The 12,822-nt window shown below is 53.6% G+C and overlaps 1 protein-coding gene across 2 annotated transcripts in view; it reads right to left on the reverse strand.

The window, feature by feature from the left end:
- Nucleotides 1–12,822, reverse strand: part of ACAD9 (acyl-CoA dehydrogenase family member 9) — a 40,592-nt gene that overhangs the window by 4,989 nt on the left and 22,781 nt on the right. For both annotated transcript variants that reach the window (XM_087431592.1, XM_087431593.1), the window contains exons 7-12: nt 11,795–11,969; nt 9,466–9,539; nt 4,919–4,994; nt 3,190–3,260; nt 2,807–2,926; nt 1,463–1,591 (exon numbers count right to left, since the gene is read on the reverse strand). In XM_087431592.1, the coding sequence (XP_087287718.1) occupies nt 1,463–1,591; nt 2,807–2,926; nt 3,190–3,260; nt 4,919–4,994; nt 9,466–9,539; nt 11,795–11,969 (645 nt within the window). The remainder of the gene's footprint in view (nt 1–1,462; nt 1,592–2,806; nt 2,927–3,189; nt 3,261–4,918; nt 4,995–9,465; nt 9,540–11,794; nt 11,970–12,822) is intronic.

A 12,822-nucleotide genomic window follows, 5' to 3' on the forward strand; every position in this document is an offset into this window, starting at 1 on the left:
GCCCCGTCCTGAGCAGTCTCGATGGAACCATCTGCTTCATGCCAAGGGCCCCGCACCCCTCAGAGCTTCCCGAACCCCTGCTGACCACCCCACCCAGGCCGAGGGGAAGGGGCCCTGGAAGAAGCTGTCCTGGGGCAGCAGAGCCGTGACTGTCCCAGTGCCCTTGGGAAAGTGCCCCTTGTACCCTCAGGCTGGCTACACCTTCTGTCCACTGAGGGGCAAGACACAGGGCTGGGACATGTGGGCCACACAGGGAACAAAAGCAGTCAGTGAGGCCTTCCCCTTGGTGGGGGAGCCCAGGAGTAGAGCCCCAACTGTGGACAGTCTGAGGGTGCCCCTCGGAAACCACACCACTTGCTCAGGTGCCAAGCCTCGCACTTACCTAAGGGTCTGCCTCCTGCGCACCCTACATCCGTCCCAAGATCCTGGCCATCCTCTCTCCACAGCCTCTAAGTCCACCCCTTCCCTTCCCCTCTGGGCGCCCTGGCCTCTGGTCTCACCTCTGCAAGCCACCCCCACATGAGCCTTGGGGAGTTTCCTAAAACGCAAATGCCACCAAGTCAGTCCCTGCTCACAACCCTCTTATGGCTTCCACCGCCCTCATAGTGAGATCCAGATTCCTCTGCTTACCAGCCAGCGTCCTCCACAACCTGGCCACTTGTCTCCCCTTCCCGTCCACCCCTCCCCCAGCCCTGCTGAGCAGGACTGGCTGCTGCTCCCACACAGACTTGCTTGTTCTCCCCGCTTTTGCCTAGTGCTGGCAGGTAGGGTCCTACCTGGGCCTGGCACGTACTGTTTCCCTGCCCTCAGCCCAAACTGCCCTCCTCTGGGCCTGGTCAAAGTCCTCTCCGCCCTCAAGGGCCAAGGGCACTTACTTCATGAGACTCGGAGCCCCTCTGGGAGGAGGTGCACCTCGGTCCCTCACTGCACCAGTATTCCAGTGTCCTCCTCGGTCAGTCAGGCCGTCCAGCCAGACGAGAGCCCCAAAGGCGTCTGTGGCTCCAACCCCCTCTTTCTTCCTTGCCCTCAGATCCCCACCTGGCACACGCTCACTGAATGGACTCTAGGCTTGTGAACTCACAGGGGCTGGGCTGGGCAAGCCCTCAGAGATGACCCTGCTGAGCTGCCCCAATAGCCTGAGAAGGAAACCCAGACCCAGAGAGTGAGCATCCGAGGCAGAAGCCAGGCCTCCTCCAGGAAGGTCTCTGCTCGTCCCACCACAGCCAGCCAGAAGCAACTGGCAGAGACCTGCAGGGTCACCAGGAGGGGGTGGGCTCAGCAGAAAAGGCCCTCGGGAGTGGGACCCCGAGTGAGCTGCTTGGCCTCTCAGCCTCAGCCGCCTCCTCTGCAGAACGGGGTCTACGCAGGGTTGTGAGGAGGGTCAAATGAGAGAACACACAAGCCAGCCTGTGTGCCGTGGCGGCAGCCCCGAGGACCAGGAGGCTCGAGAGCGGGCACTCACCTCAAAGATGAGCAGGATGCGGGTGTCACGCAGAATGCGCTCAAACGGGTAGTCCCTCATGTAGCCCGAGCCCCCGAAGATCTGCAGCGCCTCGCTCACGCACTGCCAGGCGCCCTCTGAGCTGAACACCTGCCACGGACCCAGGGGCAAGGTGAGCACAGGGTGAAGGGTGCCGAGCCCCTTCCTACAGGAGGACCTCAGCCATGGGGGCAGGTGGCCGGGGATGGAGTGGGAGGCCCGGTGTGGAGAACCGGGCCTTGGGATGAGACCACCCCCCGTAGGAGCCCTGACTATCACGGTCTCACTGGGTGGCCTCAGGCAAGGCCTTTTCCTTCCTCGACCATATTGACCAGCTGTGGCTCCCCCGCCACCGTGACTTTTCATACCTGGGAGGTTTCCTTGGGGTGGACGGGCCTCCTCCGCACCCTCCCCACCTGGGGAAGCCCGTCCTTTTAGAAGCCACCTCAGGTGTCACCTTTTCTGGGAAGCCTGGCCCACTCCCGCCCAGCCCTGGTCGCCTGCGACTGGCTCCTCGGCACTGGAACTACGTGGCTGGACACCTGGCCCTATGTGGACAGGCTATGTGTCTGTCCCCACATGAACACCCCGAGAGCAGCGAGACTGTCAGACTCGGCCCTGGGCTGAGCTCCAGAAGAGGAGCTGCTGACGGGGGCCGGTGACCGTCTGTCATTGTTGACGGGTGACGAGGGGCTACAGGGAAGGCAGAAACACCAGCACAGAGGCTCAACACAGCAACTCAGTAAAGCCTTACACGTGGTTCCAACCTGGTTAGGCACATTCTCCTCCCGACACTAGACTGTCACTTGAAGCTGGCATACTGCTCACCATTTCTCTCAGGAGTTTAATTCAGAGCCCAGTTTGAAAATAACCATGGGCACCTCAACCAAATATATCATAAAGGGAGGTTTTGATACAAAAAAGTAGGAAGGCAATACGCTCAGAATAAAAGACAGTCCTTCCCAAGAAAGCCAGGCTGCTATCTTACATTAATATGAAGTATAACACATGACCAGTATTTTCCCTTTCTGCTACAGACTGGTAATCAGCTGGTGACAACTTAGCACAAACCCACTGGGAGATGCTGACCTGTCCTGTAAACTGGCACTCAACTGGGCACTGTTCTTTGCTGCTTCTCCTGGGCTATTCTGGTCCCCCAGCTGCGTCCTAGAGGCGAGCCTGCACATGGCGGGTACGTCATAAATACTGGGTCAATGATAAGCTGACCTATAAACTAATGAGAAGAGGAAGATGGCAAGCAACACTGGGTCTGCAAGGCGGCAGCTCAAGAGCTTTTCTGTCTGTCTCTGGCTGTGCTGGGGTTACCTTCACCATGGCAGCCTCGATGGAGCAGTCGGGAAACCCTGGTTGGTCCAGCATCCCTGCAGTGAGGTAGGCCATACTTTCCATTACGTAAGCCTTCTGAGCCATCAGGGCAAACTTCTCCTGGAGTGTTCAGGAAAACACAAGAAACAATCTGCACGTGCTCAGACCCAGATCTGCCCACCAGCAGAGAAGGGGACTAAGCCTAGAGTCTCAGTGCCTGAGAGAACCAGCCCAGCACTCACGGAAGGGCGGGAGCCCCACGGAACAGGGCCACATCGCGTCTTCTCCCCGAGCCACCGCAGAGGGGCACCCGGACAGACACAGCACGCACACTTTTAATGCCCATGTGAAATCATCAGGCGTAGCCCTCCTAGCCTTAGTACCTGAATTAATCCAAATTCACTGAGGTTCCTGTTGAACTGTTTCCTCGTGCAGGCATATTCAGCGGTCATTTCTGAAGAAGAGCGGAGTTAGTAAGAAGAAGTTTTCTGGCTGTCCTAAGGCGCTTTCCTAAGGCTGTCATCATTCCCCTTCAAACACTCGGGCAGGAACCATGAGAAACGGGTCCACTGGGCCCAACACCCTGAAATACAGAGTGCCCTTTCTAGCACAGCTGGGTTGGAGGAGGGACCGTCCACTCCTGGTGGTGCCCGCGGCAGTGGACGTGAGCAGTAGCGGACTCTGGAGTCAGACCCAGGTCTGAATCGGGCACTTTTTCTCACCAGCTAGCAGCCTGGGCCAAGCAGCTCCCCCTCCCTGGAAGCACTACCGACCTCACAGAGTGGCTGGGAAGACCACGTGAGACGCGAGGGAAAGGCGCCCAGCACAGAGCGGGCCCACAGAAGCGCCCTCGACGCAAGTGGGAGCAGGCTCACACCTGGCACAGCTGTTCAGCACCAAAGCAGGAGGGCGGCCTGTTTTGACAACTCAGGCCTGTGGCTTCAAGGTGTATAGCTGTGAACAGGTGCACCTCTAAAGGCACCTGAGTGAACACAGTGGCCTCCCTGGGTCAGCAGCGCCCCCACCCACCTTCCTCCGCCTGCAGTCAGTGCTCTCCAGGCACTTTCACAGGCATGATCCAAGTGCAAACGGGTCCCCGTGATGGCTCAGAAGGTAGACAGAAACCCACATTCACACATTTCTGGGCCTCGGGATCTCATCAGAGGTTCTACGTCATTTGGGGATAGGCTGGCTATGAGGGCCCTCATGAAGCTCCTGTAGAGTTTTCCAAATGGGGAAGCAGAGGCCCAGAGGGCTTCAGGGCCTTGGGAGCAGCATAGCAAAGTGAGACGAGCCCTGAGCTTGGAGTCTGAAAGGGCCAGCTTTTAGCCCAGGGGCATCGCCTTGGGCGAATCACTCACCCTCTCTGAGCCTCAGTCCCCTCATCTATAAAATGAAGGTGACAGCCTAACACAAAGCACCCCCATCCCACCTTGCCCTGAACTCTGAGGAACTTCTAAGCACTCAGGGGTATGCCAGCCCTGGGCAACCCCCACCACCGGCAGCCAGGGTCCCCTGCATTCCCCTGCAGTCACCTCCACAAAGCTAGGAGGGTAATGACATTTCGTGCCCAACAAAAACCCTATAGGGCTGTTTTAGGTTCACTGCCAAGGACAGTCCAGGGTTCTCTCAGGTATCCTAACAGAGAAAACATGGGGAAGATCCAGAGGCCGAGGGAGCTGGGTTCCAAACCTGATCCCACTCCCGACCCACACCCTGTGCAGAGTCACCTGCAGAATGGGGACCCTGTGAGAGTTCACGCTAATGTTCATCGGTGTCTGGCTCTCACCTGGATGTTCCCTAGGAAGCTGAGTGGTCAGAGCAGCAACCCGCCTCGACCTCTGACAGAACGTCCACTCCCTCTCTCCCCTGACCCTCTGAGTAGGTGAAACAGAAGAATGTTGAAACGTGAAGACTAACCTTTGGGGGCAGACTGAGTACATTCTTTGGTCTAAACGGAAGCCCAGATCCTGCACTTCAGCTGGACCCTTTGTCCAGGTGGCCTGGCTCAGCACCAGCCCTGCCCTGGGGACATGGCAGAGCCTCCGGGCTGGAGAGGGGGCAGCAGGGCAAGGCTGTGCCACGAAGGGCTCCTGTCCCCGACTTACCTACCGATCAATTTCTTGAGCATCCCGGCCACGGCACTGCCCATGCTGAACCGCCCGCTGTTGAGGATGTTCATGGCCACCTGCAGGGAGTGGAGGAGGCTCACTGAGACCCACCCCCAAGCGTCCTGCTTCCCCCTGCTGTGCTGGGAAAGGTCCCAGGGCCCCGGAAGACCAGAGGTGACAGTCCACAACAGTGCTTATTTATTTTTACCAGGTTTCTTGAAAATAAACAGCAAGTTTCTAGAGAATTCTGTGCCAGCATCTGGGCGGAGAGAATCATCCTGCTAATCCTCATTGGGCCGGGAGAGAGCACAGTCCCAGTGCTTCTAAACAAGGTGACTCAGTCACCACAACGACTCTCATGAACATCCTTGGAGTCACACCCCCAAAAGGCCATGATAATCTTATTCCAAAAGAACAGGTCAATTCCCTTAGTCTTTAGGGGAAGGGAGTAGAAACTCAAGACTTACTGGGTACAAGCTGCGGCTACTCAGACTTTCCCAACAATGCTTCAGCAGCAGGATCCTCATTTTACAGATGAAGAACCTGGGGTTCGGAGGGGTGAGGTGACTCTCCCAAGGTCACACAGCAAGCATCTGCCTGACATCTAGGCCTGTGCTCTCTCCACTGAACCAGCCCCTTACACTGACATGACATGCTCCTCCCCCACCAAATTCCTACAATAATGATATCTGCTAGGGAGCTGTGTCGGCTTCTCTCCTCTTTTCCAGTCCTACCTTCCTATAGAATGCAGACAGAGAGCAGCTGGTGACGAGGGACAGGCACACACTGCTTCCTCACTAGACTATCCAGATCCATGGAGGCCTCTCCTTACACACCCGAAAGGGCACAGAGACAGACAGCTGACGAGGCAGCAGGCAGTCGGCGGTGTGCTGGTGGACCAAAGAGGGGCACACAAGTCCAGCAGGAAGGGTTGCGTGTGTGTGTCTTCTGGTGTGGGCAGAGCGGATGTTGGGCAGCCAAGGCTCCCAAGGAGCCCCTGAGGGGGTCTACCAGGCCATCGAGAGAGGAAAGGCCGCCACCATGAGCCTCCTAAAGGCCAGTGTGACCTGCCAAGCCTCTGCTCAAGCCCGTGCTACCAGCTAGGAGGCCTCAAAGGAGGGCTGGGGTCTGAGGGCAGAAGGGAGCCTGTGAACCCCACAGTTTTCCTGAAAAGCTCAACTTCAAATATATTACTGCTTTTTACTGAGTGCTTGCTTATGTGAGGCTTGGACTCATAAAACATACAACTGGATTTGAACTCACGATTACCTGTTAACCTGAATAGGAGAATCTCTCAAAACAGATCCTGTGGGATTGGAGAGATTGGAAACTGAGGCCACTACTGGGAAAGGCAAGTGTTGATTCTAACCGCTCAGCCACGGCAGCTGGGAAATGTGGTGGACGAGGCCGCAGGCACCCTGGGTGTCGGGCCAGCCCCCAGCACTTGATGGGGGAGGGGGCCTGGCTAAGTCACACCACAGAGTGACATTCAGACCCTGCCCTGCCTCCTTCCGGGGCCTCTGACCTCTAGCTTCAGACTTCCTGTATCTTAGGACATGGGAGGACACTGGCCTCTCGACCTGCCAGGCTATGAAGAAGAACTGCGTCCTCCCACCTTTACTCCCTCTTTCCAAACGAGCTTTCAAACGCCAGCTCACGGTTCTGTGAACAAAATCCCCTTCACAGCCCCTTCACAGTTTATTCTTAACTCCATTAAAAAAAATAGAAAGCAAAAAGGATTTGACACTAGGTCTCATTCCCCAGGTGATCAAAGACCTACTAGGTTTAGCCTGGTCTCAAGAGGGGCTCGTGAGCTCAAATATTCATCTTGCTGCTTACCTCAGAATCCTCTCCTCCCGCCTCCTCAGCTCCATGCTTTATCACTGCCTCTACCGCAGAAAAGTTTCCTTCTATGATTTCCACAACCACACTCTAGATCGCAGTTTTCCCAGATCAAGATACAATCCATTCCTTCAACAGCCTGTCAGTGAACTGCCTCCCCACCTTCAGAGGTCTGTTGATAAAACCTTCTGCCTTCCCAGGGGAAGAAGCTCTTACTTTTGTCTCACATCAGCCACTCAATTTTCACGCGGCCTGGGACCACTCTATGATCTCCGGAATCACCCAAGTGTATCACACATCTTAGTATTTGGGTTAACTGGCAAGCAATCCCACTATTAACAAAAAAAGGGCTTTAGAAATCAATTCTCTTTTGCATATTAAAAGTCATTTTGGGGGCTAGCCTGGTGGCGTAGCGGTTAAGTTTGCGTGCTGCGCTTCAGCAGCCCGGGGTTCACGGGTTCAGATCCTGGGCGTGGACATACGTACCGTTTATTGAGCCATGCTGTGGCGGCGTCCCATATAAACTAGAGGAAGATGGGCACGGATATTAGCCCAGGGCCAGTCTTCCTCAGCAAAAAGAGGAGGATTGGCAACAGATGTTGGCTCAGGGCTAATCTTCCTCACCAAAAAAAAAGAAAAGTCATTTTTCACCTAACACAATGGAAACAAATGTTTTAACACAGTGTTGGGATGGACTGGGAGAGGAGCATTCTCACACACTGCTGGAGGAGAAGACACTGGTCTGACTCCCCAGTAGGCATCTAGGCAACACGGGTCAAGAATCCTCTGACCCAGTAATTTTATGTGTGGTGTTGAAACTCAGGAAATAACTAGACAAGTCTGCAAAGATATGTACAAAGATATATGCCACACAGTGTGGTTCTGAGCAGGGTAGAGGTGAGAACAGTGTTAAGTGCACGGTCCTGGGCCTGGTAACATTCATTGTGGCATCACCACACAAAGAAATGCGATACAACATTAAACATTAGTAACATACGCTCACTAGCATGACGAGATTGTTAGGATTTATTGATAAGTGAAGACATGCAGGCTATATTACACGTACACACCAAACATTTAAGCGATATATACTCTTTAAGAAGATCTAGAAAGATAAGCATCCAAAATGTGAACATGAATGGCTGCTCTCTCGGGGACAGGCTTCAGGTGATTTCATTTTTCTCTCTGTCCGTCTGTATTCTCTAATTTGTATGTAACATCTGGGTTACACGAATCATAAACAAGCCTGTCACCACACAGACTGTTCCCTTGTTTGTACTTCCACCTCGACAAGCCTTTGTTCCACAGTCACTGAGCAGCCTCGTGACAGGAGCTCTGGCTGATGCTGTTTATCTGATTCTCATGATACCCAGGAGGAGGGAGGCATTGCTTTGATCTCTACTTCACAGCAAGGGAGGGGGCTCCCCAGGGTGAAGATACTTACCCAGGTCACCCAGTAAATTAGGGCAGGCCAACAATAAAAAGACAAATAGCCTAGTTTAAAAATGGGCACAGGATTTAAAAAGGCATTTCTCCAAAGAAGATATACCAATGGCCAACAAACACAGGAATAGATGCTCAACATGATTAGTCATTAGGGAAATGCAAGTATTGGAAATCACAATGAGATACCACTTCACACCCACTAGGATGGCTATAATTTTAAAAACAGACAATAACAAGTGTTGGTGAGGATGTGGAGAAATTGGAACCTTCATATATTGCTGGTGGGAATGTAAAATGGTACAGCTGCTGTGGAAAACAGTCTGGCAGTTCCTCATAAAATTAAACATATGGTCACCAGATGACCCAGCAATTCCACTTCTAGGTCTACACCCAAAAAACTGAAAACATATTTTTCACACAAAAACTTGTACACGAATGTTCACAGGAGCATTACTGATAATGGCCAAAAAGTGGAAACAACCCAAATGTCCATCAGCTGATGAAAAGATAAACAAAATGCAGTCTACCATACAATGGAATATTACTCAACCACAAAAAAGGAGTGACACCTGCTACAACCTGGATGACCCTTAAAAACATTACGCTACATTGAAAGAAGCCAAACACAAAAGACCACACCTGGATTCCATTCATGGGAAATGTTCAAAATAGGCAAATCCACAGAAACAGAAGTAAAATAGCGACTGCCAAGGGACGGGGGGGAAGAGGAAACGAGAAAGTACGGCATTTCTTTCTGGGGTGATGGAAATGTTCCGGAATTAAACCATGATGATGGATGCAAAACATAGTGAATATACTAAAAACCACTGAGGTGTACATTTGGAAGTGGTGAATTTTATATTATGTGAATTATCTGTCAACAAGAAAAATAATATTAAATCTCACTCCAAGAAAAAAAAAATTAGGGCAGGGACTCAGGACCCAGGGCCGTGCATTCAGAGGACCTGAGTTTCTCTCGTGCCCACTGGCCTGCACTTGCTGAAGAGAGGAATCCTAGTGCTACTCAAGGCAGATGAAGCCTCGCAAATGAAAGAAGAGACCTAGTTCTAACGCACACCCCTCCTCGGGGAGCCAGCGTTGCCACTCTCCACCGTGCTGATCTCCCACTGGAGAACCACGCACGGTTACCTGCGAGCAGAGCCTAGTCTGCTGCAAGGGGGGATGGGACAGAAAGCTGGGGGCCAGCAAACTGCACCGCGAAACTGCACGGCACTCACAGGGCTGCTGCTGCCAACTCACCTTAAACCCGCCTCCGACTTCTCCAAGGACGTTTCCCACAGGCACCCTGGTGTTGTCAAAACGGACTTCACAAGCTGAAACACACAAGTGAAGGCGTCACCTGACAAACGTAAACCACTCTGCGCTTGACCAGCAGGCACGAGATGCAATCCACTCATTCACTCCTCCATCCTACATCTACTGACAGGACAGCGTGGAAAGACAAGGTTCCGTCCACGTGGAGCCCGTGCTCTGGTCAGGGAGATAAACTATAAACAAGATGACAGGAGATTGTGGTGAGTGCTATGGAAGAAATGAATATGGCCTGGTGACAGGAATGGAGGTTGGAGGAGGGCAGATAATATTTTTACTAAGGGTTTACATCAGATTTCTCTAACGTGATGTCTGAAGGATGAGAAGGAGCCAGGGACGGAACCACAAAGCCAGACGGCACGGCATTTTCTAAGGCCCCTGTGCCAGATGGAAATATCGGTCCCACTGAACTCGACCTTAATGCAGCCACAGCGCTGCCCTGGCTCTGCGGGAGGAGCAGACTGCCTCCCTGCCCACTGGGTTTGACCGTGGGACTTGCTGTGGCCAGGGCCGCGTAGCCAGCCCAACATGAGCCGAGAGGCCTCGCCTGTGCTGATACGGCCTGGCCCGGCCCCTCGGGCTCTGGCCATCTGCTGTGAGGAGAACATGGCCCAGCGCAGTAACAAGCACACCTGGGCAGACCTGAACCCAAGCCCCAGCCTGAAGCAGGCTGCCCCAGCACCCGTGGCCTGTGAGAGAATGAATGCCGAGTCCTGGGGAGGTTTCTCAGACAGGGTCACGGCAGGGAGGGGTGACAAGCAGAGCTGAAAGTGAGAGAGCGCTCGGCGGGCTGGAGGAAGCCGAGGTCAGCGTGAAGGAGCAGCAGTCAGAATAAGCGTGGCGGGGGTGAGGGCAGAGGTGGGGAGGAACAGGGGCTTCTGCAGCGTGTTTTCTGTAACAGTGAGTTTTTGCACGTTATGTTCTATAAACGTGGCGGCTCCCAGCAACGTACACTGGAGCAAAGGGAGGCCCGGAACAGAGAGGTCATGGCTCGAGCAGCCAAGCAGTAGCCAAGCCCCGTGTGGGGACCCAGGGTCTGCTGACCTTTCACTTGGCGATCACCACCGCGTTCAAACAGCCTGCTTGTGACATGCAGTGAACTCTCTGGGTCCTATGTATGGCTGTGAGACCAGGCCCTTCTGCTAACAGCTCTTGTTCCTTCACAGGCTGCTGGTATGGGCAGGACCCCGCCTCCCTCTCTGACCTCATCTTGTGCTACTCGACCCCCTCTCACAGGGCCACTGCACAGTCCCAGTGGGCACCACAGCCCAGACCTCAGTGTGGACAGTGCCCCGCAGAACGGTGCGTGGCGACAGCCATGCTCCCTCCCCCGACCTCCGTCACCCTGGCCACCTTTCTCCACCAGGACGGCAAGCTCTTTATCATATCAGGGCCTTAGAGCACACTCCTTCCTCTGCTGGAACATTCTGAGTAGGTGTTCAATAGGCAGCACTAGTTGTGATGTAAACAGCAGTAACAGCAGCAGCGAGCATTGCTGTGCCTTCACGTTCACTACACGTCATAACACTCCCTTCTCGTGTCACCTGCGCAGGTGCGTTCTGTTATCACCCCTTCCCTGCAGGTGAGGGAACTGAAGCACAGAGAGTAAACTAGCTTGTTCAAGGTCACACAGCTTCTAAGTGGCAGAGCCAGGTTAGAGCTCGGGACCCTCTGACCCCCGAGGCGGAGCAGATGTCGAGCAGATGAACACAGGGTCCCCGAAGCCGAGGTGGTAAACAGAAGTGGGTCCCCTGGAGCCAAGGGCGGCAGGCAGTCCCCTGCAGCATGGACACTCTATGATCTGAACTAGGAGACCTGAGGGGGAGTCTGGTGAGGACTCCACGGCAGCACTGGGGGGGTGGAGAGCCACTGACAGGACACCAGCCTGACTGAACCGAGGGCTGACCTGGGGGCCACAGGCGGGCGGGGCGGGTAGGGGGAGAGCAGGGGAAGGAGGAGGCTCTAAGCAGGAAGGACGGGCTTTCCTGTAACGGAGCATTCACCTAGGACGGCCCACCGTCCTTCCTGCTGCCCACTACCGCCCTCCTCACAAGGCCGAGAGCTCCGTGACGCTGCAGGTATTTTACCTTGAATCACCAAAGCCCGATACGTCATTGTGGCATTCTTAATCTGATTCTGCTAAAACGCTTCAGTGGAACCAAAACTATTTAAATCTCATTTGATCTTGATATTTGTATGGGGCTGAAGGGTCTCCCTCCCTCCCTCTTTCTCTCTTATACACACGTGTGCTACTTACTGTTGGAGCCACGGATGCCTAACTTGTCTTCAGGTTGCCCGTTAGTGACTCCACCGAAGTCTCTCTCTACAATGAACGCTGTAATTTTGTCTTTTACTGAGTTGTCGGAATCAACAACGCTGGTCTTTGCAAACACAGTAAAAATACTGGCCAGCCCTCCATTGGTGATCCAGACCTGAGGAAAGGAAGCAAAGGGGCTTTGAAGAAGACCAGACTATCATGGGCCACCTCTCAGCAACATCTCTGCCACAAGACGGACCAGCTCCCTGTCAAACTTCAGGACAAAATGTAAAGCCCTTGGCTCTGGGGAAGCCAAGCCTGCATGAACAGAAGACAGGGGCTCAACCCAGTCACCCCAGAGCAAGGACTGTCCAAGAGACACAGGTGTGTGTCTGTGTGTGCGCGCGCGTGTAGAAGAGCAGCCAATGGAACTAAGACAGCTCAGGTCTAGTGCCAAACAACTGGGTTTCCTCAAGAAAGGGGCGACGGGTAGGAAGCAGGCAGAAAGGAGCAAGAAGGGGGGAGAAAGAGGAGAGGGACGGAAAGGGAGAAATAAAGAGACATCTCAACAAACTGCAACGTACAGAACTTATTTGGATCTTGATTCACGGAAACTGTTTGAAAAATAAAAAGGTATGAGACAATCGGAAATTTGAATGAGAACTAGATAGTAAGAAATAACTATCCGTTGCTTAAATGTAATGATGGTATTGCGACCTTGTTTTCCAACAGTCCTATCCTGTAGAGACACATGCTGAGATCGTGAGGATGCAATCCAGCAGTGGCGATGCTGACGAAGGAACAGGACTGGCTGTGAGCTAACACCTGCTGCAGCTGGGCGACGGGTACGTGGAAGCTCATAACACTAAACTTTTATATGTGTTTCAAAACTTGCATAAGAAAAAAATTTAAAAACAAACACACAGAGCAGCTCGGGAGGTAGCTGGTACTATGGAAGCATGTTGACTCTGGAGCCAGAAGGCCTGGGCTCCAATCCTGGCTCTGCCACCGAGAAGACACAGGATGTT

This window comes from Ceratotherium simum, chromosome 5 (assembly GCF_057802395.1).
Source record: "Ceratotherium simum simum isolate JZ-2026a chromosome 5, ASM5780239v1, whole genome shotgun sequence".
In the NCBI taxonomy this organism is placed as follows: Eukaryota; Metazoa; Chordata; class Mammalia; order Perissodactyla; family Rhinocerotidae; genus Ceratotherium; species Ceratotherium simum.